Source organism: Lichenostomus cassidix, unplaced genomic scaffold (genome assembly GCF_008360975.1).
Source record: "Lichenostomus cassidix isolate B80296 unplaced genomic scaffold, HeHo_3.0 HiC_scaffold_44, whole genome shotgun sequence".
NCBI classification, from domain to species: Eukaryota; Metazoa; Chordata; class Aves; order Passeriformes; family Meliphagidae; genus Lichenostomus; species Lichenostomus cassidix.
In genome coordinates, this window is record NW_028148053.1 from 782202 (window position 1) to 796501 (window position 14300).

The following is a 14300-nucleotide window of genomic DNA, read 5'->3' on the forward strand; positions in this document are numbered from 1 at the left end:
AGGCACTGCCACCTCCAGCCCGGAGCCAGGGGGCTGTGGGACCCCTTGGGAGAACCAGAGGGGAGAAACCTCAGGATGCCCTGACTGGGGAGGGTGGAGAGGACAATACCAGGAACAGGAGACTGCTGGCAGTCTGGAGGAGGGGGAGACTGGAGGGAGGGAACCCTGTGACCCTAAGGACCCCGAAGTGGGGAACCCAGAGAAGGGGGGAATGCCAGGACTTCTGGAAAATTCAAAAGCCTGGAGTGGGGCAGAGAGGTGACTCCTTGGACACCCACACCCTGAAGCACTTAGGTGAGAAGCGACCCATGGAAACCCCAAAAGCCCTGGCATCCCTAAGTGAGGGGACCCTGGAGGAGAGGGACCAGCATGAACCCAAAGTGGGGAGACTGGAGAGGGAGAAATTTGGGGATTCCCAGGACCCCCAAGAGCCCAGGGAGGGTGGGAACCATCTAGACGTGGGAAACCCAATACACGCAGAACCCCCAGCAGCCAAGACAGGAGGGACCACTAGAATTCCAAAGTGGAGAGACCAGAGAAGGGAACTCCTGGGATTGTTTTGGGGGGTTTTTTGGTCCAAATCGTCCAGAATAGCTCCCAAACACCAAACACCCCTCCCAAATAGCAGTAAAACCATGAGGCTTTAGGTAATGAGGCTGGAGCAGAAGACAAAGCTCTTCCTGCAGTTGGGGCTTGTGTAGGGCTTCTCTTACTGGTGGCTCTGTTGGTGTTTGGTCAAGTGAGAGCTCTGGGTGAACCTCATCCCACACTCAGGACACTCATAGGGTCTCTCCCCGGTGTGGATGCGCCGGTGCCTGATGAGGTGGGAGTTTTGCTTGAAGCCGTTCCCGCAGTCAGGGCAGCGGAAAGGTCTCTCCACTGTGTGAATGCGCTCATGGAGGAGGAGACTGGTGCTGGTCGGAAACCTCTTCCCACACTCAGGACACTCATAGTGCCTCTCCCCAGTGTGGATCCTCTGGTGGATGATCAGGGAAGAGCTGTCTCTGAAGCTCTTCCCACATTCCCCACACTCATAGGGCCGTTCCCCAGTGTGGATCCTCTGGTGGCGGATCAGGTGGCATCTCCTGATGAAGCTCTTCATACATTCCCCACACTCATAGGGTCTCTCCCCAGTGTGAATCCTCTGGTGGATGATCAGGTAGGAGCTCATGCTGAAGGTCTTTCCACATTCCCCACACTCATACGGCCTCTCCCCAGTGTGGATCCTCTGGTGGACGATCAGGGAAGAGCTGTTTCTGAAGCTCCTCCCACATTCCCCACACTCATTGGGCCGTTCCCCAGTGTGGATCCTCTGGTGGCGGATCAGGTGGCATCTCCTGATGAAGCTCTTCATACATTCCCCACACTCATAGGGTCTCTCCCCAGTGTGGATCATCTGGTGGCGGATCAGGTGAGAGCTTCTCCTGAAGCTCTTCCCACATTCCAAGCACTTGTAGGGCTTCTCCATGGTGTGAAGCTGCTCATGGGCCACCTGCTCATAGCTCTGGCTCGATTGCTGGCCAATTTCCTGGCACAAGGTAGGTCTTTGCTCCTCATAGCACCCTGGGCTCGGTTTGGAGTCTCTCCTCGTGTGGGATCTCCAGGGCTTTTCCTCCCCATTGGACTCCTGCACCATGGAGCCATTCAAATCGGCCTCTTCCATGAGGTCCTTCAGGGAGGATTTGTCCTCTATGGTGTCCATTCCCAGCTCATTGCCTGGGGGAGGAAACACAAGGAGAGGATTTAGGATTTTCTTCTGTGCCAGAGGGAAGGGGAAGGAGATTCCTCCCAATCCATTCCCGGCATTACGACGTTAGCAGCAGGGTTGACCAGCAGCCAGAGGTGATGCTGGGCTGGGAGATGGAGGAGAAGAGAGGGGGAAAAGGGGCAGTGACTTCCTTCTCACCAGCCTGGCTGTCCTGGGGCATCTTCCTCTTCCTTGCAGCCTCCTTCTCCATCCAGCCAAAGTTTGTGAATGGGAAATCCTGGTTTGGAGGGAAAAGACAATGTGTGAGCACGTTGAGTTTGAAGGTCCCCCTGCTCGAGTCCATTTCCAGAAGTCACCAGGCATCTGGTGTCCATAAAATCCTCCAAAACACAAAGATTTAAAAAAAAAAAAAACAAACCAAAAAACCCCCCAAAACAATCCCAGGAGTTCCCTTCTCTGGTCTCTCCACTTTGGAATTCTAGTGGTCCCTCCTGTCTTGGCTGCTGGGGGTTCTGCGTGTATTGGGTTTCCCACGTCTAGATGGTTCCCACCCTCCCTGGGCTCTTGGGGGTCCTGGGAATCCCCAAATTCCTCCCTCTCCAGTCTCCCCACTTTGGGGTCATGCTGGTCCCTCTCCTCCAGGGTCCCCTCACTTAGGGATGCAAGGGCTTTTGGGGTTTCCATGGGTCGCTTCTCACCTAAGTGCTTCAGGGTGTGGGTGTCCAAGGAGTCACCTCTCTGCCCGACTCCAGGCTTTTGAATTTTTCAGAAGTCCTGGCATTCCCCCCTTCTCTGGGTTCCCCACTTCGGGGTCCTTAGGGTCACAGGGTTCCCTCCCTCCAGTCTCCCCCTCCTCCAGACTGCCAGCAGTCTCCTGTTCCTGGTATTGTCCTCTCCACCCTCCCCAGTCAGGGCATCCTGAGGTTTCTCCCCCCTGGTTCTCCCAAGGGGTCCCACAGCCCCCTGGTTCTGGGCTGGAGGTGGCAGTGCCTGATCTGGGAAACCCAACCCTCATTTCAGGGGGGCTCCTTGCATCCCCCTGCCCATTGCTGGAGCTCTGCCAGCAGCCACCACCAGGACACCCAGAAACACCTCCCAGGGACACCCCAACATCACCCAAGGGATGTTTGTTGTGCAGCTTGGAAGTCCTTCATACTCCAAACAGCCCACCCAAAATCACTGTGCTCATTTAAAAGTAAACTGGCAGGAGAAATGAACCCCACTAAACTTCCCCCACAGACATTACAGGTCAGAGTTACAATTGCTTGAAGAGATTACAATAAATCAGGTACAGAAAAAACTGGTTTTAACCCACAAACATTGAGTACAACCTGGCTCCCTGTTGGTCTGAGTGATGATCGAGATCCTACCAAGTGGTGGTCACAGTGCTGTTGAGGTTGTAGTCCTGTAGAAATTCTACTCCTCCTCTGGTCCCGTTTAGTGGAAGTGGTGTCCCAAGGCCCCAGAGCCAGATTTTATATGCTCAGGTTCAGGTGGGAATACTCAGTACCTCCCCCTGGGCAGGGAGTTTCACAATGGAATGATGTTATCCTGTGAGTCATGGGATATTTGGGGAGTCCTTGATGGTCTCAGTCGTTGTTGCTGCCCATTGTGCTGGTGCCATTGAGTCCACGATGGCCCATTAGCAGAGATGACCCCTCAGGCTGGGTGGGACTATGCTGGTGCTTCCCTGGAGGGAGTTATCTCAGCTGAGTCGTTAGTGTGAAGAAAAGGAAACAATTTCCTGCCTCACAGGGTTTGCCTCCCCTTCCTCATCTCATTTACCACCCAGCTGGTAGCTTGGTGGGTCAGGGTCCCACTGGGCAGGTCTTGCAAACGACCTGTCATCAACAGCTCATCAGAAATGACCTAATGGGAGTAGAATGCCCAGTTTGGTTACACCCACAGAGTGCCAAACTGGCACGCTGCTCCTGTAACCGGGACAGGTTGGCAGTGAGATATTTGAAACAAACCTCAGAATCTTTTTTAAAAGGGTGCTGAGGTCAGTAAGATGGATCCATGCCACCAGCAAATTTAGAAAGCAAATACTCACATCTCTTTTTCAAAAAATCAGTTACCTCTTATCCAAAGTTACAGAAGAATTTTCACTACACACATAGGTTTTGTCTTTAACTTTCACATTTTATCTAGGTTTTTCCTTTTCTTTTTCCTTTTCTTTTTCCTTTTCTTTTTTTATGAGACAAAAATTAATGTTCATTTCTTCTGGTTCCCATGTGGAGCAGCTCCCTTCCCACTGGCTGAGCTGCTCAGGCAGAGCCTGGCAGCTCCTGGCCCCTGCAGGGCTGAGGCTTTCCCCTGTCGCTGTGCACAGACTGGTGGAGCAGCACTGCAGAACATGGGGACACCCAGAGGGACCAGAAGAGCTGCCTTTGTCCACCTGAAGCTTCAAGGGCCAAACTCTGAGCAGACATGGCTGGAAGAGACTGGCAGGCTCCCTGTTTGCTGTGCTGCCCCACTTGTGAGGGGCTCAGCTTTGCGTGAGGCACAGTGAGAACAAGGGGCAGCTCCCTCCCAGCCCTGCAGCCAAGGGACCCCTCTGGCCCCAGGGCTTGGGGCACTGTCAGCACCTGCTGCTTCAGCCACTGCTTCTGCTGGCATTGAGAGCAACAACCAGGTTGTGGCTGATCCTGAGGGAGCAGCAGCAGGGCCTGGAGCTGATCCCTGAGTCTGGGGCAGGGCTGGACAAATGACCCCACAGCAGCAGCAGCAGCAGCAGCAGCAGCAGCAGCAGCAGCAGCAGCAGGAAATGGAGGTGACTTTGAGCACAGCCCCTGCCACTCTTGCCTCCTGTTTGCAGTGGTGTCACAGCAGCCTGAGGCACCTGGGAGCCCTCAGTGCCAGCAGGGACTTGAGATGGCAGGCCCTGGGCTCCTGGAGGTTGTGCAAGGAACGGAGCTGGGGACTCCCTGTCCATATGGAGCTTGCAGATGGAAAAGGCTGCTGTGCCCAGGCAGCTCCAAGGGCAGAGAAATGAGGCTCTCGAGCACTTGATCTGGGCCAGTTCCACAGTCCTGGGCAGCAGCCAGTGAACAGAGGGGGAACAGAGGGCACAGCAAGAGGGACAAAAGCAGTCAAGTGCAGAGACTGGAGAGAGCCACACCTGTCAGAAGGAACAGCTGCTTCCCTGCACTCTTGAAGAAAGCTCTTGGCTGTTTCAGAGCACTGAAAGACGTGAAGGGCAGAGAGGAAGCAACACCAAACAATGCTCCTGTTTTCACACCCTCCCCTCTCAGTGTCCAGAAGGAATTGGATGAACTGTATTCTTCTCTCTGAGTCATCTCCTTCAGCATGAGCAGCTTAGCACCAGGAGCTAAAGGGCCTGAAGCCTTAGGCCTCAAGAGCTGACCAAGAGGGAACTGTCTGAGCAAACTAGTGCTGCTAACATGGACCAGGCTGAATCCAGCAGATAAACTCCTGGAATTATAGAATCCTTTCTCTTGGAAAAGACCTCTGAGCTCATCAAGTCCAGCCATTCACCTAGCACTGTGAGCCCAGCACTAAACCACATCCCTGAAGTGCCAAGGCCTGAACAAGAGGCCTGACTGAGGCCTGAACAACAGGCCCTGAGCCAAAGGTGACCTCTCCATGAACCTTCCAACCAAAGGTTATCTTTGTATCCACTCATTACCAAAATATGCACGGTCATTAGCACAGTGATATATGTATCTGTCACCGAATCTGCAGGAAAAAATACAAAACCCCTCCAACAACATTTTAATGTTAGAGAGTCAAGGCATTGCTTTATTATCTGGCCAGGATGCACCACCGAAATCATCTCATCCACACATAGCCCGGCTGTGCAGAGAGAATCATTCCAGGAAAAATAGCTTTTGCTCGATTTCTCAGATATTTTATACAGTAAAAATACAGTGGTCAGTGTTCATTTGTCTAAAGTTGAGCAAACACCCAATATTCAGTCTCTCATTGGATCTGAATCTCTTCACCTCTGATGCTAATTAGATTCTTCATTCTTCAGTTTTTCTTATCAGTCCTTTTTCCGGGCCAGGATGTTTTTAGCTCTGCTGGAGGTGCTCTGGGGTAGCCGTTTGTGATAGCCACCATGTCCTGCTGATAACCACAATGTCCCGGCAGATGTTCTGTTAATAGTCTTTATCTTTCTGGTTATCTTCGGGGTCACTCCCAATCTGTTGATATGCTGAGTCCACCAGACCTCATCTGGTAGAACAATGCCCTGAAAGAAACTTAAAATTTCTTTTCCCAGAGTAAAGACAAACAGAACACTTTCACTAAAGTTATACAAAATTTTTAACCTGATATATTTTCCAACACAAGCCGCCATCTCCTCTATCCTTCCACTTGTAGGGAAGGATGAGGGAAAAAGCAGGAAATGCCAGCAGATCAAGTCTCCATATAATCCTCTCCAAGTATGGCTTTCCATAGAAGCAGAATTCTGTGGAATTTTGATCATGGGCCTGTCCATGCAGCACCACTGCTGCTGGTGACAGACAGGGTCCACCTGTCTCAAAGGGGGAAAGGGATCTTTGTGCGGCACATACCAGGGCTCAAGGAAAAAGCTTCAAAGCAGATTTGAGGAGAGAAAAGGATAAAAGCGGGCTTGCCGGCGAGAAGCCTGGGGGCAGAATGCGAGTGCTTGGGGAACTGTGTGCTACCGAGCTCCTGTGCTCTGCTGTCCCAGTGGAGGCAGGGGATGGAGATTTGTGCAGCAGCAAGGACACAGGAGCTCTTGATGGGCTAGAAACCACAGAAGAGCTTGAGAATGGCCACAGAGGGATTAGGGCTTTTCCCCCTCAAAAAGGTAGCGAGATCAAAAGCTCAACTGAAGTGCTTCTATGCCACTTCATGCAGCATGGACAACAAAGTACAGGAGCTGGAAGTCTTGCAGGGCAGGAAAAGTGTGACATAGCTGCCATCAGAGATCCCTGGTGGGATGAGTCACACACTGGAGTGCTGTAGCCAATGGCAATAAACCCTCCAGAAGCGGCAGGCAAGAAAGGAGAGGCGCTGGGGTCACCTCTATGCCAGGGAGGGCTCCAAGTGTCTAGAGCTTAATGATGGTGCTGATGGGGTTGGGTATTTATCAGGGGTAAGAATCAGGGGGAAGGCTGACAAGGCAGATATCGTTCAGTTTCTCCGGGTTGGAAAAGCCCTCGGAGCCCAACTGCTCCCCCCAAGGCCACCCCAGATCCGTGTGCCCCCAAATCCACAGGGATTTCAAATTCCTCCAGGGATGGGAACTCCAGCCCTGCCCTGGGCTGGAAAAGCCTTCCCAGGCAGGAATTGTTCCCAAATCCCTACCTGAGCCTCCCCTCACACAGCTGAAGGCTGCTCCCTCTCATCCCGCTCCCTCTCATCCCATCCCACTCCCTGGGAGCAGATCCCAATCCTGCTGGCTCCAACCTTTCCTGGTTCCATCCCATCCCATTCCCTGGGAGCAGATCCTGATCCCACTGGTCCAACCCTTCCCAGTTCTATCCCATCCCATCCCATCCCCTGGAAGCAGATCCCAATCCCGCTGGCTCCAACCTTTCCCAGTTCCCCCGGGAACTCTCCCTGGTTCCTGCTGGGGCTGAGCTGCTCCCAGGGCTCTCCTGGGCACTGAGGGGGAAATCCATCCATGGAGAGGAGAGAGAGATAAGAAAGCTGCAGGCTCTGCTCTTGTGCTTCACTGATTTTATTGGAAAACAGAGAAATTCCTAAGGAATTTGAACTGTGCTTTATTCAACCTATTGAATATCCATGGTTTTATATCCTATACTGTAATATATATATGTACAATTTGTAACAAATAGAAATTATTTTCCAATTTTACTTATTCCCTACACATTATCTTCATTTATGGAATTGTAAATGATTCTTCTTATTCTAAATCTCCTTATTCTCACTACTCTGCTTCTTCTTTCCTTATATGGATTTTTAAATTCTCATTCTTATTCTTCTTATTCTTATTCCTCTTCTTCTTCACAGGTTTTTGAAATTCTTATTTGTCATCTTCTTCACTTCTCTTCTAAATTCTTATACCTATTACCATTCTTATTCTATGGATCCTTAAATCCCTATTCCTCGTCTTTCTCTATGGATTTTTACATTCCTAATCTTATTCCTTTTCTTCTTCTACGCATTGCTACATTCTTATTCTTATTACTATTCTTATTCTTCTCTGGATCTTTTAATTATTCTTCTTCCTCTTCTTTGTCTTCGTCATCTTTTTCATTGTCTTCTTTATCTCCATCTTCATCATCTTTCTCATCTCCAACTTCATCATCTTCGTTTGTCTTCATCGTCATCACCGACACTTTTTTGTCTTCATCTTCGTCATCATTGTCTTCACCTTTGTCATCGTCTTCACCATCATCTTCCTCATCTTCGTCTTTGTCTTCATGGCCTCAATCTCTTCGTCTTCCTCCTCTCCTTCTTCTCCCTGCTCCGGTTCTAGTTCCTGCGTGTTGCGCTGCCATGGGTTTGCAGCCCCATGGGTTTGCAGCCCCGCAGGGCTGGAGAGGCTCTGGAGCCGTGGCTGTGGCCATGCCCGGTCCCTACTCCTCAGCTGCTGCCAGGCAGGGCCAGCAGCAGAGCCGGCGCAGCACCCGCAGCGCGCGCCCCAAGGACCAGCGCCGTTTGCTGGGAGCTCCTGGCCAGGCGGGCAGCGAGGGGCCGTGGGGGCTGTGCAGGAAAGGCCCTGAGCTCTCCGGCCCTGCCTGCAGCTCTGGGCTGCACGGCTCCAGTGCTCGGTGCTCCACCCAGGCCTCCCGTGGGGAAGGCACCGGGAGCCCCAGTGCCACCGGGACAGCTTCCGGGGGCAGCTCCAGGATGCTCACCTCATCCCACTCATCCTCCTCTGGGGCCAGGGCATTCATTCTGATCCTGCTGGTGCTCCCAACATCCCAGGGCTCCTGCAGCAGCTCCTGCTCGCTGTCGTCTTCCCAGCTGGAGTACGCCGAGGCTCCACGGCCACTACTGAGGAACACGTCCTGGCCCAGGGACGCTTCCCCTCCACAAAGGCCTTGCCCGATGTGTTCTTCCCAGTCGGAAAGTTCTTCCCGGCTCTTGGCATCTCCCGGGGACAGCTCCTGCTCCATGTATTCCTCCCAGTCTGAGGGTTCCTGCAGCAGCTCTTTCTCCAGGTGTTCTTCCCAGTCTGACACTTCCTGGGAGCTCTTGGCTTCTCCCTGGGACAGCTCAGCCTCGTCCTCCTCTTCCTGATTGGAAAGCTGTTCCTCCATCACTGGGCTCGAGGCTTTGGCCCTGAGCCTGAAGGTGACACAGAGCCCTGGGGCTCTGTGCTCTGCCCCTGGGGACAGCTCTGGCTCTGTGTCACCATCCCCCTGGGACAGCTCTGACTATGTGTCCCATTCAAGCTGGGACAGGTCCGAGTCACTGCTGGACTCCCAGGGAATGTCCCAGTCCGGGATTTCCTCTTCACTGTCCCACACTGACCCCACCACTGTCCCCTGCTGCTGCTTCCCAGGACTGGGGGGGCTCTGTGGGGCCAGGCCCAGGCTCTGCTCCCTCGGGGCCACAGCTGGCCCTGCCATGGCCATGCCTACGCTCAGTTCCAGGTCACTGTGTCCCTGCGGCTGCCGCCAGCATCCCTGGATCCGTAGCAGGGCTCTGCTCATGCTCTCCTGGCTGAGGCACCGCGCCAGCTCCAGCAGAGCCTGGCTGCAGTCTGGGGGGCTCTGTGGGGCACTGCCCAGGCTCGGGGTCCTCAGGGATGGCAGCTCTGGGCCAGGGCTGGGACACTGTGGGGCCTTTTCCTGCTCAGGGGGCTCCTCCTGCCTGGTGGCTGCAGCCAGGGCAGCAGCTGCCAGCTCAGCCTCTATGGCACTGCCCAGGCCGGGAGCCCCCACAGTGTCCCCGGGGCTGGGGGAGCCGGGCCCCTCCAGGGGACAGGGCTGGGGCTGCTCCTCCATTGCTGGGTCTGAGGCTTTGTCCCCAGGGCTGGAGATGACACCATCCTGCTGGGACAGCTCTGGGGCTGGGGACTCTGCTCCTGGGGACAGCTCTTGGGCTGGGGACAGCTCTGGGGCTGGGGACTCTGCCCCTGGGGACAGCTCTAGGGCTCCGAGCTCTGCCCCTGGGGACAGCTCCCACTGGGAATGCTCTCGCTCCATGCTATCGCAACCCCTCCTGGCACCAGGGCCGGGGCTGCCTTTGGCCTCAGCTGTGGCTCTCCTTGTCCACCGCAGATCCTGGCAGTTGCTCCCTCCTCCGCAGTGGCTCTGCCTGGACTGAGCCCCAAGGGTGTCCCTGGAGCCCTCAGCCAGGAGGGGTTTGATGTCACAGGGGGCTCTGATGTCACAGAGGCTCTGATGTCACTGTGGGTTCTGATGTCACACCTGCCCCAGCCCAAAGGGCATAAAGCACCCAAGGTGGCACCGAGGGCACCCCTGGCACCCCAGCCCTGGTGGGGCAGAGGGAACAGCCCGGAGCAGCCCCAGCTTTGGGCATTTGTGGCCCTGAGAGTGACCACGGGAACCTCATGTGGTGCCATGGGGCTGGGGTTGCGATATCCATGGAATGAGGATGAGAAGGAATACTGGGAAAGGCACCAAATCCGAGCCCTGGCAGAGTCCGGGAGGTTGAAAACCTCCCAGGAAAGATGGAAAAATGCCCTTTTCCAACAATAATTTTGCTTTTTCCCTGTTTCTACATGATTTTCCTGTCCCTGAGTGGGAACAGCACCCACACCCCGCTCTGAGTCACTCCAGGAGTGACTCCAGGTTTATTCCAAACCCAGGGAAAAGAGATTTTTCCATGGCAGGATCCAGTCTGGAATGATCCCACTGTGTGTGTGTTGCTCCTGTTGCTTCAGGATCCCACTGATACCCATCCAATGGAATCCATCTCAGGATGCTACTCCAGAACATTAAATCCCAAATCAATGGAATTTGCTATATCCTGTCAGCGTTCCTTGGCAGCACAGCCTGACCCCCCCTGGCTGCCCCCTCCTTTCAGGGGTTGGGATGAGAGATGACAGAGGGATGAGGTCTCCCCTGAGCCTCCTTTTTTCCAGGCTGAACAACCCCAGCTCCCTGAGCCGCTCCTCACAGCACTCATGTCCCAGAGCCTTCCCCATCCTCAGTGCCTTCTCTGGGCAATTTCGAGAACCTCAATGTCCTTCCGAAACGGAGGGGCTGCAGAAGGGCTCGGGGCCAGCGGGGGCGGCGGGGTCACTCCTCCGCTCGGGGCGTTTGTGGCTCAGCAGCGGCGGCAGCGGCTCCTCGGAGCGGGGGAGTGCCCGGGGTCCTGGTGTGGCCATGGCTGAGCGGAGCAGCCGGACAGTGCCCGGGGTCCCGGTGTGGCCGTGGCCGAGCGGAGCAGCCCTGCTTCCGTCTTGGCGCCAAAGGGCGGCGGTTCCGCCCCGGGTCGGCGCTGAGAGAGAGGCGCTGCCATTGCCACTCCCTCAGGGCTGTGAGGGCAGTGTGGCTCCTGCCATTGCTCTCCCTCAGGGGCTGTGAGGGCAGCGCAGCTCCCGCTATCGCCGCTCCCTCAGGGCTAGGAGAGCAGCGCGGCTCCCGCCATTGCTCTCCCTCAGGGCTAGGAGGGTAGCACAGCTCCCACCATCGCCGCTCCGCCCGCAGCGCGGCACAAACGCAGAGCACAGACACACTGCGGCTGGACATTGCGGCCGGGAGGCTCCAAAGGCGTTCGGACATCGGCCCGAAAGTGTCAGGAAAATTAATCCACCAACGGCAGAGGTTTATGTCAAAAAAGGGGACAGAGGAGTCCTGTAACTTTATTCATGAATAAAGGAAGAGGTCATAAAACAATTTCTCATGGGGGTCTCTCAAATTGCTAGAGAACGCAGCCTCTTTTTGTCCTAATTTCCCAGCTGCATTTTCCTCTCTCTTTCCCCAGTGGCTTAAGTACTTGGGAAGTACAGACTCCCAAAATGGTCTAATACAGATCTCTTTCCAATGTGCATTCTCTCCCCCTCAGCCCCCCCGCCGCCTCCCACTATTCTTTGTGTGAGAAATGAAGCTCACTATGGAAAAATTTTTAACATTTATTAACAAAAAGACAATAGGGGACAAAACTAAAAAATCGTTCCACACAGTAGAGGGAACAGCACTGGGCGCTTAGCCACCGATGCAGGGTAGCCAGAGGCACAGCTGGCTTGGGGATAAAGTTTTTATAACTCCCTATCCCTGCCTCCTTAAGGTGCTCTGGTTGGCTCGTTATCTTCAGTCCTCATTGCCTCATCATTTCTAGGGTCTTCTGATAGCTTAGCTGCTTGCCCAGCTATCCCCTTATGCTAACTAACACCCACTTCTCTCCCCTTTCTTAACCATAACATTTAACAATTAGCCATAACAAATCAACAGAGGTTTAACAATTAGCCACAACAAATCTATAGATGTAACCACAACATTTAACAGTTAGCCACAACAAATCAATAGAGGTAACCATAACATTTAGCAATTAGCCACAACAAATTAGCAGAGGTAACCATAACATATACACAACCATTAACAAATACCATAACAAATCAGCAGAGGTATCCACAACCACTAACAATTAACCATAACAAATTAGTAGAGATGACCATAACATACATACAACTGTTAATAATTAACCGTAACAAATACCTCATAACCCTTTATGAAAGCCAACTCCATTACTTCATTTATAATATACTCCTCCCATTTCTCCACTTCCATTCCTCCCCCTTCTCCTCCTCTCTAATCCCACCTCCTTCTCCTCCTACTTCCATCCTTTGTCACTTTCATTCTTCCCCCCTCCTTCTCCTCCTCGATCCCTCCTCCTCCTCCGCCCTAATCCCAACCACTCCTCCTTCCCCCAGCTGTTCTCACCTTCCTTCTTCCCCGCTCCTCCTCCTCCCTCCTCCTCCTCCGCCGTTCCCGAGTCGCTCGCAGCCCGCGGGAGGAGCGGGGATGCAGCCGGGACAGCTCGGCATGGGCAGCGCAGGGCTCTCGGCTGCTCCCAGCCCAGCGCTGGGGACAGGGGAAACCTGGCTCGGGGAAAAGGAGAGGGAAACAGGGAAAACTGGGGGCTGCAGATCCAAAGTGGGCCTTGGTGAGGACCCTGGACAGGGAGTTGCAGCCCTTGGGGCTCCTGTGGGGAGCCTGGAGATCCGGGAGGGGGGAACGCAGAGAGGGGTGGGGGATCCCAGCAGTGGCAGCACTGGAGTGACTGGGCTGTACTGGGATCATACTGGAAGTGACTGATTTATACTGGGGTAACTAGAACCTTATTAGGACATGACTAGGAAAATGCTGAGGGCAACTGGGATATGCTAAGCATATCTGTAACCATACTGGGGGACTGGATCCCCACAGGGAAAAACTGGCACCATGCTGGGCAGAACTGGGACCACACTGGGAGAAACTGGGAGTGATTGGGAGTGACTGTGTCTACACTGGGGGCAACTGGGCATGACTGGGACCATGCTGGGAGGGACTGGGATCATATGGGGATTGACTGGAACTATACTAGGGGCAACTGGATTCAACTGGGATAGCACTGGGAGGAACAGGGATCAACTGGAACTATACTGGAGGCAACTGGGATCCTGTTGGGATCAGAGTAGGAGCAGTTGGGCCCAAGCTGGGGGAGACTGGGATCATACTGGATCATACTGGCAGCAACTGGGACTGCACTGAGGGCAACTGGGGGTGGCTGTGAGCAACTGGGATCAGGTTGGAAGCAACTGAGGGCAACTGGGAGTGACTGGGAACATGCTGGGAGCAACTGGGATATACTGGGAGAGACTGAAACCACAGTGGGGTAAATGGGAGCAACTGGAATCTTGCTGGATTATAATGGGAGCAGCTGTGCCAGTGCTGGAATCATACTGGAAGGTGGGGCATTTGGAGTGATGGTTTTTGTCTTCCCAGGGAACACTTAGGCAGGAAGGGCCTCGTTTTGCTGGTGGGCAGGGTGAGCACCAAAGACACAGACACCAACTGAAGGAACAGTGTAATTTATATAATGCAAAAGGCCAAAGAATTACAAAGTGAAAGCTCAGCAATGCACCCAATCATTCCTACCAAAGATTGCCTGTAATGATTTAGAAAGATCCATCACCAGTTACCCTCACACTTTACCATCACCCAGCCCCACACATCAGCTGGGGAAGCTGTCACAGCCAAGGGCTGCAGAGCCACTCTGGACACTGGGAATTCCTGCAGCTGTGTCCAGCCACAGGTGAGGCTCCAACCTCGCTGGGAGAGGGCCCAGCTTGGAGAGTGCTGAACAAACAAACTGACAGCATTTCCAGTGCAGGAACAGCTGGATTCATTCTGCTGTTTGGTTTCTCCCAAAGCCTGGCCAGGGCTCAAGGAGGAACCAAGGGAGTTGACTTTGACCATACAGCCCCAAACAGGCCAGATGTTGGATTTCATGACCTTATTTATCTTCTCAATACAGAAAAGTCAATAAATGTTTCTCTAAAGAGTGGATACATCTATCACAACACTAATGATCATGCATATTTTGTTGGTGAGTGGATACAAAGATAACCTTTGGTTGAAAGGTTCATGGAGAGGTCACCTTTGGCTCAGGGCCTGTTGTTCAGGCTTTAGTCAGGCCTCCTTTTCAGGCTTTGGCACTTCAGGGATGTGGTTTA

At 53.6% G+C, this 14300-nt stretch overlaps 3 protein-coding genes across 3 annotated transcripts in view; 1 reads left to right on the plus strand and 2 right to left on the minus strand.

Moving 5' to 3' along the window:
• The window catches only part of LOC146420171 (uncharacterized), a 482891-nt gene that overhangs the window by 433132 nt on the left and 35459 nt on the right, over window positions 1–14300 (plus strand). The window lies entirely within an intron of this gene.
• LOC146420196 (uncharacterized) lies at window positions 710–2547 on the minus strand. Its single transcript, XM_085048575.1, has 2 exons — window positions 1907–2547; window positions 710–1716 (listed from the first exon to the last, which is right to left on the minus strand). The coding sequence occupies exons 1-2, from the start codon at window positions 2049–2051 to the stop codon at window positions 710–712; spliced, it is 1152 nt and encodes a 383-aa protein (XP_084904701.1). The 5' UTR covers window positions 2052–2547.
• LOC146420197 (uncharacterized) lies at window positions 7940–10101 on the minus strand. The gene is made up of 2 exons (XM_085048588.1): window positions 8527–10101; window positions 7940–8147 (listed from the first exon to the last, which is right to left on the minus strand). The coding sequence occupies exons 1-2, from the start codon at window positions 8929–8931 to the stop codon at window positions 7995–7997; spliced, it is 558 nt and encodes a 185-aa protein (XP_084904714.1). The 5' UTR covers window positions 8932–10101; the 3' UTR covers window positions 7940–7994.

Bases quoted from the DNA above. Each gene is read 5' to 3' on its own strand.
- LOC146420197 (XM_085048588.1), bottom strand. From the start codon at position 8,931: ATGGAGGAACAGCTTTCCAATCAGGAAGAGGAGGACGAGGCTGAGCTG. The intron at 8,148-8,526 runs GTGAGCATCCTG...CGCAACACGCAG, and splicing joins AGGAGGATGAGTGGGATGAG to GAACTAGAACCGGAGCAGGG.
- LOC146420196 (XM_085048575.1), bottom strand. From the start codon at position 2,051: ATGGACTCGAGCAGGGGGACCTTCAAACTCAACGTGCTCACACATTGT. The intron at 1,717-1,906 runs GTGAGAAGGAAG...TTCCTCCCCCAG, and splicing joins GCCCCAGGACAGCCAGGCTG to GCAATGAGCTGGGAATGGAC.